Genomic DNA, 22340 nt, shown 5'->3' with positions numbered 1-22340 from the left:
TGAGATTCAGGAATGAGGCCTCTCCCCTTCTGGTCTGCAAAGGACTCTCAGCACCACTTCCTTTTCCCACCCACCTAAGTCAGCTGGCATTTTAACTTGTTGCAAGCATCCAGGCACATGTACACATGGGAACAGAAAATGGAACGAGGTTAACGGCACCAAATGTTCCATTAATTTCACTCAGCACTGGCCTTGGAAAGTCCACTTGAAAAAAAGCCTGCAGGTAAAAATATTTCTACCACTGTGCAGAAGTGAAAGAGATTCTGGTGGTGAAAAAATGGACTAAAAGAAAACTTCTCCCAACTTTTACTGCCTTACTGTTCTCTGTATCCCCTGGTTCACTTTCTAAATTACATTTCAAGGGCGAAAAAAAGGATGGCTCAGATCATTTTTTTTTTTTTTTTAGACTTAAGACTAGACTTAGCTGAGTATTTTACAAGCAGTGACTGGTATCCAGAATAAAGAGACAGAGTTTAAGGGAAAAGCAAGATTTGACTCTCATCTTCTGAGGAAGGAACGGAGCTTAGATGATTTTAACTTGCTAATAAGTTTGAAATAGAAATTCAATAGAAAAGAATGATCTGTCTTTCCTCAAAGGTTCAAATTATAGTTTAGGTAACTCTTCCCTATTCCAAGAGAAGGATGAGTGCATAAAACAGTCGATATGTTCCTCTTTAATAGGAAGTAAAAAAAAAAAAAAGTTTTGGGATTTTAGGGGCATGTTAAGAGGGTAAAAGAAGTTTCTTCTCACTGACCTAGTTTCCTGACCATTCGGGGATTTCTTCCAGACACCAAACTAGAGACTTACATTTCTAGGCTACCACAGGGATTACGAGAGGAAAGAGAGATTTCGCTGTAAAAAGGAAAACAAAAATGAAGTATCAACTTCATCCCCAAATGTTTTATGTTGGCAGATTTTGTGAAATAACAATTTAAATCTAGTCATATACCAAAATTGAACAAAGACAGTATGAGGGGGGCGCCTGGGTGGCTCAGTCTGTTGAGTGTCTGACTCTTGATTTTGGCTCATGTCGTTTTCTCATGGTTGTGAGATTGAGCCCATGTTACACTCTACACTGGTCACGGAGCCTGCTTGGGATTCTCTCTCTCTCTCTCTCTCTCTCTCTCTCTCTCTCTGCATCCCGCCCCCCCACCCAACTGTCATGTGTGTGCTCTCTCTCTCTCAAAATAAAGAAATAAACATTTAAAAAAAGATAGTATGAGAAAGAAGTTATAGATATCGGTCATTTATAAACGTGTATAAAAAATTTCTTAAAAAAATACAAACAAATCAAACGTATCAGTGCATAAATATATAAAACATCATGACCAGGTAGGGTTTATCCCAGTAATAAGTGTATGATTCAAATAGAATGTGTATTAATACAATTTACCACATTATGAATAGAGGGAGAAAATCATATCCTACTTTTCTTAAAGGCAGATTAAGTATTCAATGAAATTTAGTATGCATTCACAATATCCTAGCAAAATAGGAAAAAGTGTTTATCTAAATCCCAGAACAAAGAGAGTTAAAGCATCCCTGCTAATGTCAGAAAGACGATAAGGATGCCAACATCATATCAACATTGTCTGAGAGGACTTATCCCAAACAATACACAAGAAAAAACATAATGGGTAGAAGAATACAGGAAGACAAAAAGATTTCCTCATTTTCAGATAGTGTCTGTACAGAAAATCCAAAAGGATTTATAAGCCACTATTAGAGCTACAGAAAAGCTTAGAAAGTTAGTTGGATACTATCTCAATATAACAATCAATAACATTCCCAGACGACAATGAGTCAATTTAAAAATAGAAAACATATTCTAGTCAAAACAACACTGAAAGGAATTAGGCTTTTAAAAGTTGTGTGCATGAAGGTGATGGGGAAATTATAAAACATTTAAACAAAGGCTTGATTGAAGAGAAATATGTTTATGGATGGGATGACCCAATACTGTAAAGATATCAATCGGTCAAAATTGATCGACATTAAATGTAGTTTCAATAAAAATCCCAACAGAGTTCGTCATGGAACTTGACAAAATAATAAAAAAAAAAATCACTTGACAATGCAGAGTCAAGAAAAGCTAAGCCATTGTTGAAGGGTAACGTGGGCTTAATAATGAAGACAGGGTGGTATGGGGGAGAGACGGACAAATAGAGTAATGAAACAGAATACACAGCTCAGAAACAGACCCACACACACACGTAAAAGTCACGTGGGAGGAACACGGAGGTAGAAATAAGCACAGAAAGGACGTACTTTTCCATCAGTGGTGATTGGGCCATTGGCTACACGCAGGAAAATAAGAATTTGGACTTCCTACCATATACCATACCTCCAACAACTGTAGTAAGATTAAAGACAAAGCAAAAATTTAAGACTTTTAGAAAATAATAGTGCATAGTTATGAACTGAGGGTACAAAATACTTTTTTAAACACAACACGAAATGCACGTATTACAACACGTACATTTATTTAAAATGGTCAAACTTATGACTTCTTTTCAAACAAACCGTAATTAAAGTTAAAAGACAAGTCTTATAGTAGGAGGTGGTGTGCAACACACATAACCCGCAAAGATCACCAGCCAAAATGCATCAAGCACTCCTACACGACAAGAAGAAAAGGAAACATCCTGACAGAAAAGTGGGCAGTGGATAGGAGGCAGAAATTCACACACGAAAAACAGAAGTGGCCAACAAACAAGAAAAGATGCTCGATCTTTTTTTTTTTTTTTATGTTTGTTTATTTATTTTGAGGGGGAGAGAGAGAGAGAGTGTGTGTGTGTGTGCGTGTGTGTGCATAAGTGGGGGAGGGGCAGAGAGAGAGGAAGAGAGAGAATCCCAAGCAGGCTCTGTGCCGTCAGCGGGGCTCTATGTCACGAGTCGTGAGATCATGACCTGAGCCGAAACCAGGAGTTGCACGCTTAACCAACGGAGCCACCCAGGTGCTCCAAAAGACGCTGTCTTATTTATAATGGACAAAATGCAAAGTAATGTACCCCGCAATGGGATAGTACATCACAGTTAAAATAAACAAAGTAGAGGTAGAAAGCTCAAAAACAATGTTGAGTGAAAAAAATTTTGTGAAAGGTTGACACAGTTTATGCCATGTTTGAAATAAGCGAAAGCATGTTACATATTTTTAAAAAAATTTTTTTTCACGTTTATTTTTTGAGAGACAGAGACAGACAGGGTGTGAAGAGGGAAGGGGGAGAGACAGCAGAGACACAAAATCTGAAGCAGGCTCTAGGCTCTGAGCTGTCAGCGCAGACCCCGATGCGGGGCTTGAACTCACAGACCATGAGATCACGACCTGAGTCAAAGTCGGACGCTTAACCGACTGAGCCACCCGGGTGCCCCGCATGTTACATACTTACGTATATAGTCACGGCCACAAAATCCTACTTGGGAATGAAACACCAGGTCTGGGATAGTGACAGTGCCAGTGTTATACTGAGCCAGATTACGCTGGCTTGCCTGAGCCAATTCTGCACGCCTCTTCCCACTTCCGTGTTCAGCGATGTCATGTTAGCGGCTTAAAATCTGCGGTGAGGGGACGTTTACACCACAGAAATTGGCAAACAGTGTAAGTCCCAGATTCCCCCTCTCTTCCCCTGTTGCCGGAGAACTCGCTTACGAGCAACATCTCTGTGTCATTCTCTACAGAGTGAAATGCAGTTGGGAAGGGTATATAAGGGACTTGAACATTATTTACAAGGTCTTGCTGTTTTAAAAAATTTCTAAAGCAAATATGACACAAGAAAAAGCTTTAGGCCACCCGGGTGGCTCAGTCGGTTGAGCGTCCAACTCTTTTTTTTTTTTAATTGTTTTAAGTTTATTTATTTATTTTGCAAAAGACAGAGAGAGCAGGGGAGGGGCAGAGAGGGAGAAGCAGAGTGAGCGAGCGAGAGACAGAGAGAGAGAGAGTCCCAACAGGCTCCTTGCTGTCAGCACAGAGCCTGATGTGGCGCTCGAGCTCATGAACCGGGAGATCGTGACCTGAGCCCAAACCAAGAGTGGGACACTTAACCTACTGAGCCACCCGGGTACCCCAAACATCTAACTCTTGATTTGGGTCAGGTCATGATCCCATGGTTGTGGAATCAAATCCTGGATCAGGTTCTGTGCTGAGCACGGAGACGGCTTAAGATTTTCTCTCTCTCTCTCTATTCGTCTCCCCCACTAGCATGATCTCTCTCTCTCTTTAAAAAAAATAAATAAATAGGGGCGCCTGGGTGGCGCAGTCGGTTAAGCGTCCGACTTCAGCCAGGTCACGATCTCGCGGTCCGTGAGTTCGAGCCCCGCGTCGGGCTCTGGGCTGATGGCTCGGAGCCTGGAGCCTGTTTCCGATTCTGTGTCTCCCTCTCTCTCTGCCCCTCCCCCGTTCATGCTCTGTCTCTGTCTGTCCCATAAATAAATAAAAAAAAACGTTGAAAAAAAAATTAAAAAATAAATAAATAAAATTTACAAAACTTTGATAGAGTGAGGGTGGGATTCATGGGTGCTTATCATGCTACTCTATGCTTTTCTGTCTTTTGGAAATATATATTGAAAACAATATCTAGTCAGCAGAGTTTTTCAGGCCAGCATAACACCATTTTCTTTTTCCCCCTCTTTAATTTTAGAGATTTAAATCTTGCCTAGTTGGTCACAGTAATATTATATTATGTTGAAAAATCTGGACCTGAACTAATAATAGAACCTTCAAAATTATTTGAAGCCCCAACCATAGATTTGGCAGATAGTCGTAGCTTTGAAATCAACTGATGTAGGATATCTAATAAAAGATTCGTAAGAGGCATTAATATAAAAAGTCACATCAATACTATTTATTTAGCCAAATGTAACAGCAAAGACGCTTGAGCTCTAAATGTAGACTTCAGATTTACGGGGAAGGAAATAAAAATGAATAGGGACCCAACAGCATAGACAACGCATCTGAAAAAGTTAAACAAGAAGATATTCTTGAAAATAATAGTGAAATAAAATAATAAGAAAGCCAACAGAAATTTGAGAAAACCAGAAAGTTGGCAAATAGGCTAAACTGGATGCCTAGTTCCATGTCCTTGAGCAAAGGACTTTTTCTACACTGCATGACTGATTCGTCTACAAGATGTGCGTACAATATGCATCCTAACCACGGAGAGCTGTTGCAAGGATTAAATGAGATAACGCACGTGCAGGGGATGTCTAAGTGTGACCTAGGAAAGGGAGAGGCACGAATACGTTGTGCTCATTGTGCGCACGCTGCGTCCCTACACTGACGCGTCACGTGTCATCATCATCGGGGTACTCATTTACTCTGCCTCAAGTTTATTGTAGACATGTCTGGCTTCCTTGCTCTGAAAACACCAAAGATAAAAGAACAGACAACTGATTCGGGAATATAAAAAGGCCTTCTCAGTCTTCCAACTCGTGCAGAATGGGCTCCACTGTCAAGGGCCGTTCTTGTTGCCTGGGTGGGGGCGGGGCTACGCTTCTTTCTTACCTTTCTTTAAATGAGGAGACCTTGGAAGCTTTAAACTCTGGGGAGTAAAAACCCTTTCTGGACTACGCTGCAATGTCCCGGACCATGGCTGGAAACACAGGGCTCCGCTCTGGCAAGAGGGAATATGGCTAAATGCCTGGGGTTTGGGGTCAGAGGAGCCCAGATGAGGCATGGAAAGTGATAGTGCTCATAAAACCCTATGGCCTCTGGCATGAAGAAGGCACTAGAAACACAGTCATAACCATCAGCTCACAGCCAAACCACCAGAAGGCGCAGGCCAGGCGCCTCCCAGCATATATGCTTCCACCCTCGCCCCAGGTTACGGAGATACTGCTAGGTTCTGGAAGGAGAGGCCACTCAGGGGCTCACAGGATTGACCATCACTTTACCATCATTTACCATTTACCAGCTAACATTTACCATTGTGGCGAGTGACGGTTAAATGGGAGCCTGCCTGAACACCGATGCGCTGCTAATGAACATGCACACTCTAAATTCCCTAATTCAAGTTTCTGATGACCTTTCTCTCTTTTCTTAAATATTTTTTTGATGCTTGTTTATTTTTGAGAGAGAGGCAGAGAGAGAGACACAGAGAGTGACAGAGACACACAGAATCCAAAGCTGGCTCCAGGCTCTGAGCTGTCAGCACAGAGCCCGACGTGGGGCTTTAAGTCCGACGCTTAACTGACTGAGCCACCCAGGCGTCCCTCTCTAGTTTCTTATTACCGTATTTATTTTATGTCGAAGGTTTTCCCCAGCCACGGCTGCACGCTTCAAACATCGGAGAATCTTTCCAAAATTTCTGATGCCCTGGCCCCATCCCAAACCAACTCATTAGAATTTCTGGGGTGGGATCGATCATATATTTTTTTTTTTTTAAAACCTTCCCAGTTGATTCCAGTGTGTAGTTCAAGTCGAGAACCCCTATCTTGGAACATGCAGGCTGGTTTTCAAAGTCTCCTGGGTCCAATTAGGAAGAGGCTTCAACACCTGCAGTTTTTACATCCTGGGCTTTCAAAATTAAAGGAGCTGTTGATGCAATTCAAGACACATGTCTCCCAGACAGGCCGTGCTCGGGCTGGGTGTTAGAGATTCGGAGGGAGCAAAGGAGATGTGGGTCCCGCCTCCAAGGTGTCACATATACCAATTGCATTAAGCAAAGCGGGGTAATATTCATAGTTTGCGTTACGGTGGAGTCACACGATGGCAGGGCGCTGTCGAATTTCGTAATGGGATTTTAACAAATTCGATATCATCCCCGGTTGATGTTTTTGGTGCTTCCTCTGTGCTGGCATTGAGCTGGGCACTTCTGGTATATGAATGCACTGAAGCTTCACAACAACCTTACGAGACACCTATACTTACTGTTTCCATTCATTCGTTCCACAAACGTTTGCACGTCGCCTGTACGCCAGGCACTGTCGAGGTACAAGGGCAGTAAGGAAACAGATCCCTGTCCTTGGGGGAGTGGGCGTGGCGAGGAAAGAAACAACAGATGTCAACCCAAAGTCAGTTACAGGGTATGTCGGAATTCGATAAATGCCAGGAGAAAAAAGAGCAGTTGAGGGGTGTGCGTGTGTGTGTGTGTGTGTGTGTGTGTGTGTGTGTCCGGCAAGCTTCATGGAGAAAGGAAGACATGGGTACAGCCTTGGAGGGAGGGAGTTAGTTATTCTACTCCATCGAAAGACTCACCCAAAGATACCTACATGGCTCAGCTGGGATGCAAACCCAGACATGTTGGAAACCAGAGTCTGTAATCTTTTTTAAAAAATTTTTTTTTTTCAACGTTTATTTATTTTTAGGACAGAGAGAGACAGAGCATGAACGGGGGAGGGGCAGAGAGAGAGGGAGACACAGAATCGGAAACAGGCTCCAGGCTCTGAGCCATCAGCCCAGAGCCTGACGCGGGGCTCGAACTCACGGACCGCGAGATCGTGACCTGGCTGAAGTCGGACGCCCAACCGACTGCGCCACCCAGGCGCCCCCAGAGTCTGTAATCTTAACCTGCCTACTTCCTGGCAGAAGTTTCACAACATACAACACTAACCAATTTGCCTGTCCCAGCCCCTTCAGCAAATTTTCGAAGCCCAGTGTCTTTTATGTAGTCGGTCCTCAATACGTGTTTGAACTAATCATTTAAATGTAAATTATTAAGTAATTTGAATTCAGATAGGTTGTGACCTAAAGTAGTTGTGTGTTTACAGTGTCCTCCCCATGCCCTAGGCAGAAGACAACTTCTAGAAAATCCAGGGGAGGTGGGGTGCTGCAGACTAAGCAGGCGCACGCTTCTGGATGCCCCGTTTCTGTTGTGTTGTAGAAGAAAGATGTCACTCCTCCGTCAGGGCAAACAGGTCTCTTCTCCGAGTCAGGAGGGTGGAGTGGGATGGAATATTAAATAAATGGGAGACTCATCTAGAACAAGGATGCTTCTAGCTAGAAGGCTTCATCACATGATGGCACACAAAACCGTATGACGTCGAATCAAGGATTACAGGTAAAGTTTTCTTAGGCTGCATTCACGTGAAAGTCATCATATTCTCGTGTGAGAACAATCATTTGAGTATGAACTTACCTATTGAAGTGGTAGATATCCTGTATGTTTCCAAAGAGGGCTGATCTTTCTTCTGTCCCCAGCGGAAGTTTTGTTTGGTCCCTGATGCAGTCAAGGTAATCCTGGGAAATCAATGACAAGGATGTCTTAAACATTCCTGTCCTTCTCCAAGCCACCTTTAGTTATGCAGGACAAATCTTTCATATCAGTTTCAAGTAATTATTATGCTAATGTGCTCATTAATTGTACTGTGTCTCGTTAATTAATGATGACAGTACTTACCTATTTATAGAGCAGGGAGTTTGGACAAGAAGAAGTATGCCACACAATAGTCTATATACCCCCCAAACGTATTAGAGCCTCCCTAGACGGATAATATAATGATCTTCGTTTCTCAGAATGTCAGAGTTTTGGCATAACAACACCGTCTTCTGTTTCCTTGACTGCTTTATATGATAAAAAGATACTCAAATTCATATAGTAGAAAGCCAGAAATGCAGATCTTAACATTTCTCATCACAAGATAAAAAATTTATAACTCTGTGTGGTGATGGCTGTTAACTGAACTCAATGTGGTGATCATTTCACAGAATATATGTGTATCAAATCATTATGTTTTACACCTTAAACTAATGCAGTGTTCTGTGTGAATTATATCTCCATAAACTGGGGGGAAAAGAGTTGTTTAAACGTAACCTTTAAATCGGGAAGCTATCGGTTGTTAAAGTGCAGAACCAAATCCTTCCTCAAATACCAATTTCCAAAAAACCCAAAACTCTCTTTTTATTTTAATAAGCACATAACTCACTTATGCTATCTAGTAGCCTATGTTAATGAGCCATGGAAAGCTTTGAAATGATTTTACATCTTTTGACAACAGTACCAGCTCCCAAGCAGAGCTAATGTGGGTTCAGATCCACAGTGGGTTAAGTGTGTGTGGCTTAGAAGCTCGGAGCTGCTGAGAGAAAGCTGTTTTCTGCCCCGGGTGTGAGAGTTCATAACTGAGTGTTCCCCCTTCCCCAGCAATGCTTGAAAAAAGAACTCTGTAGGAGGCAAGAAAACAATAAAGAAAAAAGTGAAAACAGCTGAAATAACGTAAGATAGAAAATAAATACAATCCCCTGCCCTGGGCTGCACGATGTACCGTGGCCCTCGACCAAATGTCACACGGTGTTATGCAGCATGTGGAGAAAGGGACCCTGCGAGAATCCCAGGCCACAGCCACATTCCAACGTCCAATCGCAAACACAATAGCATTTAGGTGCGACCAGCCAAAGGAGAAACGAAATTTAAGAACCATCAGATAATTCTTCCTTCTCCCTTTTCATCAGGCACATTCATTCTCTCATGCTCTTCACGTTCCTCAAAGGAAAACCAGGCAGGGCCTCACCATAAACTTTCTCAGGAGCCCATTTCCCAGAATGCATCCTAACTCACCATTCTGGTTCTTCAATACTAAAATCGCTGGCATGCACGAACCATTGTTTACTCATTTATTTTTTTAACTTCAATCCAAGTTAGCCAACATATAGTGTAATAATGATTACAGGAATAGACTTTAGTGTCCCATCACTTACACACAGCACCCAGTGCTGATCCCAATAAGTGTCCTCTTTAATGCCCATCGCCCATTTAGCCCATCCCCCACCGACACCCCTCCAGCAACCCTGTTTGCTCTCTGTATTTAAAAGTCTCTTATGGTTTGTCTCCCTCTGTTTCTATATTATTTTTGCTTCCCTTCCCCTATGTTCATCTGTTCTGTATCTTAAATTCCACATGTAAGTGAAATCACATGACATCTGTCTTTCTCTGATTGACTTACTTCGCTTAGCATGATATACTCTAGTTCCATCTACATTGTTGCAAATGGCAAGATTTCATTCTTTTTGATTGCCAAGAAATATTCCATTATATCTATATCTATGTGTGCGTATACACACACACACACACACACACACACACACACACACACACACACACACCACATCCTCTTTATCCATTCGTTAGTTAATGAACATTTGGGCTCTTTTCCATACTTTGGCTATTGTCAATAGCGCTGTTACAAACATCGGGGTGCATGTGCCCCCTCGAAACAGCACTCCTGTGTCCTTTGAATAAATATCTAGTAATGCAATTGCTGGGTCGGAGGGTGGTTCTATTTTTAATTTTTTGAGGAATCTCCACACTGTTTTCCATAGTGGCTACACCAGTTTGCATTCCCACCAGTAATGCAAAAGGCTGAACCAATGTTTCTAAACATTTTTTCTCTTTTAAGCTTTGTGGTAACATCTTTTCTTTTGAAGACAGTGGCCATCTCAAGAAGAAATTTAAATTCACAGGGTTTAAGTGTCTCTGGCACTCAAAACCCACAACAGCAAGACATAGCCTCCTTCCTTTCATGAATGGAACAATTATAAGGAGCTTAAGTATCTGCATAGGATATAGAGTTAATGCCCAAATAAGAAATATAAAGATAGCTAGAAGTGAAATAAATACCTTTTGAACAACATGTAAACCTAACCTACACTTGTGCAAAAAAATAAATGTATTCAATGATGCTTACATAAAATTACAAGTGGTCCAAAAAGATGGGCTAATATTTACTTGCACTGAATGCTTATATTTGATAGTTTAAAACGTTGATCAACATTTTACTTACTTATCTTTTTTTTTTTTTTATAGGCTTCACACCCAGCGTGGAGCCCAATGTGGGGCTTGAACTCATGACCCTGAGATCAAGACCTGAGCTGAGATCAAGAGTTGGAGGTTTAACCAACTGAGCCACCCAGGCACTCCTGATAACATTCTATTCTATTCTGTTCTATTCCGTTCTATTCTATTCTATTCTATTCTATTCTATTCTATTCACCTTTATTTATTTTTGAGAGAGACAGAGACAGAGTATGAGCAGGGGAGGGGCAGAGAGAGAGGGAGACACAGAATCCAAAGCAGGCTCCAGGCTCTGAGCTGGCAGCACAGAGCCCCATGTGGGGCTTGAACTCACGGACTGCGAGATCATGACCTGAGCCAAAGTCAGACGCTCAACCGACTGAGCCACCCAGGTGCCCCATCATTTTAAAAGGACACATCAAGTGCGGAATTAAGAAGGTAAAACATAAGGTTATAGATGGGCATGAAATTAAACAGAAAGATAAGGATAGGCATGATCCACACAAATAGCAGGATAAAGGCTAGGGCAGAAGTGACATATGTGTGTGCCAAATTCACCTCGCTGGCTGCCATGGGCTTTAAAGGAGAAGACAATCCTTTTTCTCACTTCAGGCGAAGAGCTTGCTCATTTGCAGAAACCTGCTACTAAATTCTTCACGTGAGGGAGAGATGGAGTTAAGGGGCTCGAAGAATTTCAGCTGGGGTTAGAAACAAAGAACCATGGCTGGCTTCCAACAGAGGATGGCCCCTCTCCAAATGAAAGAGTTTCTAAAGCCCCCAGTTCGTGGTAGGGAAACTGGAATGTCAAAGCTGCTCGTTGGTTGAAATTGTTGAGAAAACAGATCGTTAGGAGTCCCAATTTTTGTAGGTCACTCTAGAAAATGGATCAAAGTCATAGGGCCACAACTTGTTCCCCCTACTGATCATAATTAAGCCTTTTAAATATGATACTTTAACCCTAAACCAGTTACTGGAAACAACTGTAGCATGCACTGCATTAGCAGCTGTAATCATCTCAAGCCAAAATGAGAGGTTCGAAGCTCGGTGGTAATAACAGTTGGTTCAGTGCTCAAATGACAGAGCAAAGACACCAATGAAATTTATTCGAGCCTGTCACACTGCTTATTAATTTTATTGGCTTGATGTCAGCACTTACGGCTACCCTACAGTTAACAATGAAGGATCAATTTAAAACTTTTGCATTGAAAACGATTATTCTCCAAAAAGATCAAAGAATTCACTCCACTTGGGAGAGGGACAAGGTGGGGAGATACACACAAAAAAAGAGCTTGCCACTAGTTGGAAAAATGTTCTATTACGCCATTTTAAATTTAGCCTCAGGTATTTATTTTCTAATCAGTTTATGGCCTCAGGATCTCCTTGAGATTTGTACACGGGTGTCCTCCTTGCGGTAACTTTATCCCCTGTAACGTCCGGTACTGAAAACACCCAAGTAAAGACTAACTCCGTGCTATTTTACACTTATTTATTTTTGTGAGACAGAGAAAGACAGAGCACAACTGGCGGAGGGGCAGAGAGAGAAGGAGACGGAGAATCCGAAGCAGGCTCTAGGCTCTGAGCTGTCAGCACACAGCCCGACGCGGGGCTCGAACCCACAAAACGTGAGATCGTGACCTGAGCCGAAGTCGGACACTTCACCGACTGAGCCACCCAGGCACCCCTCTATTTTCAGTGCCATAAATGGCAAAGGAGACCATTTGCAAAGTGGTACCCGAACTACAAGATAGGCGCAGAAGTTGAGAGTAAGCAGGTGGAAGCTTCCAACATTTTGGGAGAATGAGATCTGTTGAATCTAACGATAAATTCGGGCTTATATTTTGCATGTCTGATTTCTTCTATTTTGTTTTTCTAGCGATTTACTTCTCACTGTATTTTACAAAAGAATCAGCGTGTGGCTGACTGGAACAAAACACGCATGCACTCACACACATACACATCCCTGTCCCTCGGCACAGGCAGAGGAGCCCTGGTCTAGGCAGTCCCCCAGCAGAGATGGTGCAGAAATGCACAGAGTTTAAACTCAAGTGCAGTGTCCTTGGTAGTTCGCCTTATTTCTCTAAGACGCTTATAGAATTAAATTAATGTCCCTGCCCCATTTCCCTTCTTCCTCTAAAATAACATTTAAAAATGTTTTATTTTATTTTATTTTTTTTTTCAACGTTTATTTATTTTTGGGACAGAGAGAGACAGAGCATGAATGGGGGAGGGGCAGAGAGAGAGGGAGACACAGAATCGGAAACAGGCTCCAGGCTCTGAGCCATCAGCCCAGAGCCTGACGTGGGGCTCGAACTCTTGGATCGCGAGATCGTGACCTGGCTGAAGTCGGACGTTTAACTGACTGCGCCACCCAGGCGCCCCTAAAAATGTTTTAAAATGATAACCTGTTTACCATAATAAAGATAAACCACAAGAGGGAAAGAGACGCGGACTCAGAACTATAAAGTCTCACCACACTCTACATCCTTTCTACTCCCTTCCGCCTCCTCTCTTGTGGAGAGTCCATTGTAGAAACACAACAAAAAGGTTCCATTCCAAAGTCCTCTTGCTGACATTTCAAAGTTCGACCTAGTGGGTTTATAGTTGGCTCTTTTTGGTTGGTTTTTCTGTTTTTAGAACTTTCAAATTCCAAGTCCTTTCATGTAACTCGTATGTGAGACTTTTGGGTCTTTATTTTGAAGGAAGCATTTTTTTTTCTTTTCTCCAACCCCTCCACCTTTTCTAGAAAGTAGTCATCTGTTTATCCCCAAACCTGCCCTCCAAATGCCATGTATTACATTGGGATGCTATTGACACCACAATAAGTTACAAAAACTTACACTTGCATATCAATTTACAGTTTAAAAGCATTCACATTCATTCCTACAACCCCCCCACCACCCCGCACCTTTTATTGAGGACCTAAGACTGTGTGCCGAGTTCTGTTTTACAAGCTAAGAATTAAAAAAATGAATAAAACATGATTTCTACCCCCAAGGAGTTCCCCATGTGGTTGAAAGACCAGTGTAAACAAACAAGTACAATACAGTGTTGAGGCTCCATGGCTGATAAATATTCAGTATGGTGGACAGAGGGGGCAGAGAAAAAGTGCTCAATTCCAGGGCGGAGAGAGGCTCTCTACCAGAGGAAGTGTGCGTGGAACTGAATCTTTAAGGAGAACCAGCATTCTGGATGTAGAGAAAGGGAGACAGCATCCAGGAAGGTAGAAAAGTGCAAACAGAGGCCTCAGGCCACTGAAAGGACCTGACCTGGGCCAAGAGGGCAGGGCCTGTGCACAGGCACACAGACCCTGGGGGTGAGCTGCGGTGTGAGGACAGGCGGATCATGGAGAATCTTCTGTGCTCTGTAGGTGGTGGCCACCACGGAAGGAGGTAGGGACACCGCAGACCATCCCAGCCTCAGTGAAGAAAACAGAACAGAAGGTGTGAAACGGGGGTGGGGAGGCCGGTTAGACCAGCAGAGCAGTGCAGGTGAACCCAGACCAGGCCCTCAGCCGCAGGGTCTACAGAGAGGAACGCCATCTAACCGGCGTGAAGGACAGAAAGGAGCCGGTCAAGGGTGAGAGTCACAGTGTGTGAGGGACACTGTTGGCTCTCAGGATGTAGGGGGCCCACGGAGGTCACCCCAAGATGGGTCACTTTGGCAGAAGGTCTATTTTGAGTTAAAAAGCAATCAAAACCCAGCAAATTCAGGAAAAGCTCTTCAACCTCCCCCCTCAAATGCCTAAAGAGAATTGAGAGAGAGGACCTGCTCCAGAAAGAGGGCTATCACCACAGATAACCACATTATGATATAAGCCACATAAGGCAGACAGGGAGGGACCTAAGCAAGGCCACTCCGAGCAAAGTCCTCTCGTCCTATTGTTTCCGAGGGGCCCAGCAAACATTTGTTTACCAAACATTTACTTTTTTTCCATCTTCCTGTAAATTGCATTCCTTCCTCTGAAGGCCCCAACCTTTGCCCCTTCGCCTTAGTTCCGGATGACTATATATATATACAAGACATTTCTCTTATCCTCTGTGGCGGGCGGTGAATGAAAAGGCAGGAAGGCCAACGCCTCGTCCACCGCATGGACGGAGCTGGGATGCTCCCTCTGGGAAGAGCACCCACCGGCCCTCACCCTTCCTTCTGCCTCTCTTGGCCTGGAAGCTGGTGAGGTAAAAGTAAGCCAGGGCCGCTCCTGCTGGCCGAGCCTGCAGAAGCCTCAGCTTGGCTCTAGGCCTTGTTGGCCGGCTGGTACCCGCGGTACCGGACCGCCTCACAGCCAGAAAAATCACTGACAAACACCTCTGGGGATCTGCGATGAAGAGGAGACAAATCTTTTGGCCTCACTCCTCTAGACAGGAGACCTCCACGCGGCTCTGGCTTGCTCATCTTGTCTTCTTAGGGTCAACGCTCTGAGGAGACATACGGGGTTTTACTTTCCAGCCATTGTCCTCTGCACAAATAGAGCCCCCGGGGAACATCACCGTGGTCATGACCGGTTCAGCATCACCGGCCTGGCCCAAGTCCCGGATGCACTTTCTCGCCCCGTTCCCGGGAGCCCTGAAGAGAAGAGGGTGGTGGGCTGGGGGCAAAGACAGGGCGTCAATCGGTTTGGGATGTGTGAAGACACATGTCGCTGTAGGATCTCCAAGGAGGGGTTTGGCAGGCTCAGGATCTGGGGAGACAAACAGCGGTTGGCTCAGAAAGCTCCGTGGGGAGCTAGAAGCTGTGCAAAGGCTGTGCAGCTTTGGGCTCGGGCTGAGGCAGCGCTGACAGAACAGAGAGGCCAAGGTCGTCTCCGATGCTCCAGCGTCCACGGCCACGGCCAGCGCCCACCCACAAAAAAAGCAGCTTCCGAGTAGCTCGGTGTTGGCCGCCCGCAGCCTCGGTGAGGGGGGAGCAGGCCATGGCACCTCCAAGAAGTCTCCTGTGGCAGTGACAACAGCGAAGAGCCCTTGTAAAGGAAGTATTAACAGTAAGCGAAGAGCTGCGAGGCCACGGGCAGCACAGGACGCTGGGGCTCCTGCCCATGAGACTGCACCCCTGAGTGGGAGCAGCGGTGGGGGGCGCCTTGGAGGGGGTCTATCTTGGAGCAGAGAGCCTGGCAAGCCCTCCTCTTCCGGACAGTCTTGGGGGAAACTGAGAGAGGATGACAGATTCCCGGGTGCAGTGACTAGAGAGAGCTGCGGCCTGCTCTGGAAGTGGCTAACGGGACTGTGAATTTTGACCCGGGAAGAGATGTGGGACCGGGCAGGATTGACCGGTTGATCCGTCCACCCGTGCACCCACCTGCACGCCCACGCACGCACGCACCCACGCACCCCATGCGCACACTCATCGCAGATGCGTCCGTGAACGGGTTGGTGGTAGGTGTAGGGAAGGGGAAGCCGAGCATGAGAACCAGGTCAAGGGCCAAGATAAGCCCCTCGCCTGGGAGGTCCAGGCTGGGAACACTGTCTTTCTGAGTAGAGCAGAGAGTGGCCACATGGGTCAGCTTCATTTCTTGGCTAGAAAAAATTCCAGTGAGCCAGAGAATACAGAGTAAAAAGTTCCCTCTCCCTCCGCAGGGCCCCTCTGTCTCCCCAGATGTCATTCTCCAGAGGTACCTCTGGTTAGTGACCTGGTATGCATGCTTCTGGGCTATGTTCCAGGGCAGTGACATTTGTCAAAAATGAGATCTATGCTCGGTTCACAACTTCTCTCCCCCCACTCAATGTATATAAATACACAGGCTTCCTATATGTCAGGATAGTTCTTTGTCATTCTTTATAGTGACTGCGTTGTATTCCATTCAATAGTTTCATTATAACGTCCACAACTAAGAGTTTTGGGGGCCACATGTGCGAGTTTCTGTATTAAGGGGGGACATCAAGAAACAAGATGTGACCCTGTACTCTAGGTGCTCACAAGAAGAGTACAGGAGAAAGGCATGTGAAAGAAAGAAGCCAGAGTATGACAATGTGTTATAAAAATTATTTACAAAATGCGGAGGGAGGATAGGACACATTTTCAAACAAAAGAAACCCTTTCTCTTTCTTCCAAATAAGCCACTAATCAGGGTTTATAGTAAAATCTCCCTCTGTAGCCTGCAGATGAAGTTTCAGGAGTTAATCTTCCAGTTAATCTCTTTTCTCTGATTTCTCTGCCCACATCCATGGGGGGGAAGGGGGGGAGGAGGGTACAGCTAAAGAAACGGGAGGCGGGGGTCTCTGGCCACTTCATCAAGCTGGAAACAAAGCTCCTATTGTGGGAGCAGTGTTTTCCTTGAGTCTGTATAACGTTGCCTCCACACCGCGGAAAAGTGCGCAGAAAATGCCATATACCATCATGGCGACAAACTCTGGCAACCTTGTTGGGGGTCGGGGAGGAGGGGGGGCAGAGGGGGGAAGACAGGGAGGATGGATAGAGGGGAGCAGAAGGGGGAGAAGAGAAGAGGGAAGAAAAAGGGGAGCAGAAAGCACAAGAGGGAAAAGAAGACGAGGAGAGAAAGAGGGAAGAATAAGAGAGGAAGACGGACACCCCGTGTGCACGCACCGCGAGGGGGTTGGGGGGGCGGAGCAAAGGGGGAAGAGTTAAAAGCAGCATCTGTTGCTGGTAGGAGATCAGTTCTCATCCAGTCTTCCTAACTGATGGTATAGAAGCTGATCTTAGGGGTGCCTGGGTGGCGCAGTCGGTTAAGCGTCCGACTTCAGCCAGGTCACGATCTCGCGGTCCGGGAGTTCCAGCCCCGCATCGGGCTCTGGGCTGATGGCTCAGAGCCTGGAGCCTGTTTCCGATTCTGTGTCTCCCTCTCTCTCTGCCCCTCCCCCGTTCATGCTCTGTCTCTCTCTGTCCCAAAAATAAATAAACGTTGAGAAGCTGATCTTAACTGGTGGTATGTAAAAGTCAGAATTAATGGCTCTGAGACATTTGAGTAGAAGGATCATAAACAAACAAACAAACAAACAAACAAACAAACAAAACTGGGAGCTTTCAGCCTCATTTACCTAGTATAATACTTTCAATACATAAAGCATCAGTAAAAAATGTCAGGAATGGCCTTCTTGCTAAGCTGTGACAAATGATACAGCCTGTTCAGTCCCCTCCAGTGTTTCCCCTCTTCCTCCTAAGAGAAGGGGTGCAGGGAGGTGGGACAGCCAGCCCTAGACAGGGGGAGGATTGGGCAGGTCTTCCCAGAAAGAGAAACGTGGTCTGGGCAGACAGGAATTCTATTAAAAACAGAAATGCTGAGTAGAAAGAGAAATAGATCTCCGCTTGAAGACAACTGGGTATATTTGGTTTTCTCCAAACAAAAACTGGGTATATTTGGTTTTCTCCAAAGGCTTTACGCAGAAAACACAAATGAACTGGCAGCCTATAGTAACTGAATCAGAAGAAACAGGATTAGCATTAATATATTAAAGTTCTTCAAGCAACTGGACGCCCATCTTTTCCTATGCTTCTGGCAAACCATTATGGAAATCAGTTGTCTTTTTTTTTTTTTTTTTTTACTTCATATTGACATCCAGAGGAAGATTTGATGTATATAAGCGCAAATAAATTTTAAAAATTCATGATAATTAAAAAGAATTTGGTGCAAATATAGTACTACAATTAATCTCTTAGCTTACCAAGTTAGAACGGAAAAGTTCTTACGAGAGTCCCTTCTGTAATAAAAACATGGCAGGAAACTTAATTTTCTATTGCTTTGTTAAATATTTATTTTAAAAACTGTGTTTAGTGTTTTCAAATTACATTGACAACATTCTCATATGTAAAAGCTCTTCTTAAAATAGGGGACAGGGACACATGCTGATTTCGAAGTCCCGCTCGCACTGAGCTATCTTTCCATACTTATTTGAAACCCACATTGCTTTTTTTTCTGTACTCTTTAATCCCATCGTCATTTCTAACAACCAAAAAAGAATAAAGCATTTCTGGGATAATCTAAGTGCTCACCAAATATGCATGAATGTAAAGTATGTTTAAAATCTTCACAAGGGGCAACCAGAGAATTTGCCAGAACCATCTGGAGTAAAGCACAGCACCAGCATCCCAGTGGGTGCTGATGAGATAGGAAAGACAGGTTTATTCAACACTTCCTCCGGAAGGAGTTCCCCCACCCCCCCAACCCCTGGGTCACCTTACTTTTCTCCAACTCTCTTTTTACGTCTTCCTTCTCATTGGGTTAACTTTATACAGCATCATTATTATTATTTTTTTTTGCCATGTTATTTTCATCACCGAGACAAACTCTGCCAACTTTGCGGAGGCTGGGGGGAGAGGGGGGAACAGAGACAGGGTGAAAGAGGGGGATAATGAGGAGAGGGGGACAGAAGGGGGAAAAGAGAAGGGGAAAAAAAAGGGAAGTGATGTTTTCCCTGAGTCTATATAACGTCGCCCCCACACCATGCAGAACCATGCTGAAAACGCAATATAGTTCTCCGGGTCCAAGCCGGGGAAGGAAGCAGACAGATACAATTAGATGTGGCTATAATCCTTAAGGAGGAAGACAGCAAAGGGATGTGATGTCCTGGCAGAGCTTTAAGTACCTGAAAATGAGAACTGATTCATCTCAATTACAATCACGGTACTGCTAGTATAATTTGAAACACGGTAATTAAGGAAAATTAAATAAAGCCCAAAGGATTTTGTATATGGGCAAGAGCATAAAATAAAAGATCAGTAAAATAAATGTACGTTATTAGATCATCTGAAGTTTAACACCTCCTCACTGCTATTTACTACGATCAGTAGTCTTACGTTTATGTTCATTGCTATGCGCGGAGCTCACTGCTTTACATGCATTGTCTTATTTAACCTTCACGGCAACCCCAGGAGGGAGGCCCGATTATTAGTCCCATTTCACTAGAAGTTTAGAAGATTTCAATTGTTTCCCAAGGTCCCACAGACAGTGAGCGACTCAGTCACACTCAAACTAGGATCAGCTGACTTACAGCCTGGGCAGTTGGAAACCCAGCACTACTGTTTCCAAGGCTTTCGTCCTTAATGCAGTCTCTTTAAACAGTAGGTGATGTTTGCTGTTGACTTCTTCTGGGGACTTGATGTGGTTTTGATTAGGTTTGAGGTAGGAGCCTACCAAAGACAACAACTCTCATTGACTTGGCGCCTACCGCGTTCCGGGATCGTCAGCACACTGTATCTGAATCAGTCTCAGTCCATTTACACATCAAGCCTCCCTCCTTCATGTGCTCGTCAACACACATCCCGCACATGCTTTTCCAGCAGCCGAGCACGCTGGCTTTCGACCGTCTGGCATTTGACTTCCAACGCTGGCTCGCGCCTTCCTGTCTCATTCGGTTCACGAGTTCTCTTTCTTCCCTCTCAACTTGCGCCTGGCTTTCTACTCCTGCAAAACGTCCCCCCTTCCCTTTTCAGGCACAGGTCATTTCATTCCTCTTTATGCCCTGACTCTTCCGTAGCTCCCCCACAGGAACACTCTCCTCTACAAAACGGTCATGTGAACCCTCACAAATGAATTCTTCCAGGCCCCCCAGTACCATGCTACTCTTAAGTATATTACGCAAACTTTACATGATGGGGAGCCTAGAAAGCAGAGCACTGAAAAACTATAGGACTGGTTGGGGCGCCTGGGTGGCTCTGTCGATTAAGCATCTGACTTCAGCTCAGGTCATGGTCTCACAGCTCGCGGGTTTGAGCCTCACACATCAGGCTCTCTGCTGTCAGCACAGAGCCTGCTTTGGATCCTCTGTCTCCCCATCTCCCTGCTCCTCCCTCTCGCTCTCAAAAATAAACATTAAAAAAAAAAAAAAAAACAGATACACAGTTTTGCCACATACACAGCACAGGTCACCGTATGCATAACCTAATCATATGTTAGACAATAATAAACTATATGACTTATTTAATGAGTTGGAACACTTTCTAGTCTCTTTTACTGCGACAGGAACTATACTAGAGGTGATTCTCATAGCAACTGATCTGTATACAGTAGGTACTCAAGTAGCATTCATTTGATAGAGAAGAAACAAGGCCTAGGAGACAAAAACCTAGTGTTGTTTGTGCTAATTTGCTTGGAGCTCTAACCCTGAAACAGTTTCCACTAGGCCTCAAGGCTGGAGCTACCTGGGCAATATCAAGTAGTGAGAGGAAAAAGCTGGAAGACCTTAACTCAATGTCCCATCTACTGAGCCACACAGTTTAATAATGACCTCAAGGTCAAGCTGTTCTATTTGAAAACCGCAGTGCAGTGAGGCTGTGTATGTTAAAATAAAGAATCTACACATGGACTGATCTCTGTATGGGCAGTTTTTCAATGCGGATGAAGGTGATTATACTTTGGTGGCATTAGGTAATCCGCTGCTAAATATGGAGATGCCTATAGGCTAAACCCTTCCGTCCATTGTACCCAAAACAATGAGTGGCCCTAAGGACATATATTACTGCTTCTCTGGCTATACTGTTGTTGACCTCAGCACGGTAAAATCTGAACCAGAAGTTACTTATTGACACAGAAACAGCTATGGGCTTGGAGATGTGCAGGGGGGGCAGAGGGTAAAAAGGGGGTGCAGGTGGGCCACCGTGACGGGACATTCCTCAGAAACCTGACTTTCTCAGGCCTCCTGAATGGGGTACATCCGGAGATTTCCTTCTGTCATACTGGAGGCCTGGTCTCAATTCGTGCCCACAGAGTGACATGTGTGATGTAGGGAAAACTGTTCTCCTCTCCTACATCTAAGGCACACTGTCCATGGCCATGGCCATCTTGCTACTTAGAACTGAGAAGGAGGGAGGGAGACAGATCTTGTAGGATGAGATTTCCATAAGTGAACTTCCAAGAGATTGTATGGAATGAATTTCTACAGGAGCACTTTCACAGTCTGAACAGAGGTACGCTATGTGTTTTTTCTTGTAACAGATGCAGTTTCCATCTGCTGCAAACCTGCTTTCCCAAGAAGCAGATTTATAGGAGGACAGAGCAAGACGTGGGCGAAAGGGCAGAAGTTCCCTCGAAGGCCTCAGCTCCGGGGCTGCCTCTGGGTGCAGTGTGGTGGAAAGTGCAGGAACCACAGGCACGGGCAGCCTGGAGCTGGGAGCTGTACCTTGGATGGTTATTGGCCTTGTTGAGACCCCACCGCCTCAGCTTTGAGTAGGGGTAATGCGACAACGCAGGCCTTGGGGGTTAAACGATGAGGCCCGTTCAGGGCGCCCAGCACGTGCGGCTGATGTATGGCCTTCCGTGTGCCCGCTTCCTCCTCAAGGAACTACCTGCACAGATAAATTATAATAAAAACTGCCGCCGTCTTTCTCTGCCACAGGTATTCACAGTGCCACAGGAAGGCTGACGTCCTTGAGCAGCTTGCTATTAACCATCCTTTTTGGGACAGGGTCTGAAGATTGTTACGGGAGACGTATGCATACAAAGACCCGGGCCCTCTCACTTGCTAAGCCCGCCTGGACAAGAAATCCTGCCTCTCCCACCTGTCTTGAAACAGATCCATCCTCTGTCTGATCCCTCCTCTCTCCCATCCCTGCCTTGGTCTTGGTTACCTTCCACGTGCCTACTGCATGGACATCCTAACCAATCCCTCTATGGGGCTCTCACCTCTCCAACTTTTGAGAATGAAGCCAATGCGGGCTTTCTAGAACTCAAA

The 22340-nt window shown here is 44.8% G+C and overlaps 1 protein-coding gene across 7 annotated transcripts in view; it reads right to left on the bottom strand.

Annotated features, from left to right (window-relative positions):
- Positions 1 to 22340, bottom strand: part of PLEKHG1 (pleckstrin homology and RhoGEF domain containing G1) — a 234887-nt gene that overhangs the window by 59812 nt on the left and 152735 nt on the right. For all 7 annotated transcript variants that reach the window (XM_086708119.1, XM_086708116.1, XM_086708112.1 and 4 more), the window contains one exon: positions 8074 to 8174. In XM_086708119.1, coding sequence (XP_086564245.1) covers positions 8074 to 8174 — 101 coding nt within the window. The remainder of the gene's footprint in view (positions 1 to 8073; positions 8175 to 22340) is intronic.

Source organism: Puma concolor, chromosome B2 (genome assembly GCF_028749965.1).
Source record: "Puma concolor isolate L17-30 chromosome B2, mPumCon1.1.hap2, whole genome shotgun sequence".
Lineage (NCBI taxonomy): Eukaryota > Metazoa > Chordata > Mammalia > Carnivora > Felidae > Puma > Puma concolor.
This window is presented reverse-complemented; position numbering and strand designations above follow the sequence as displayed.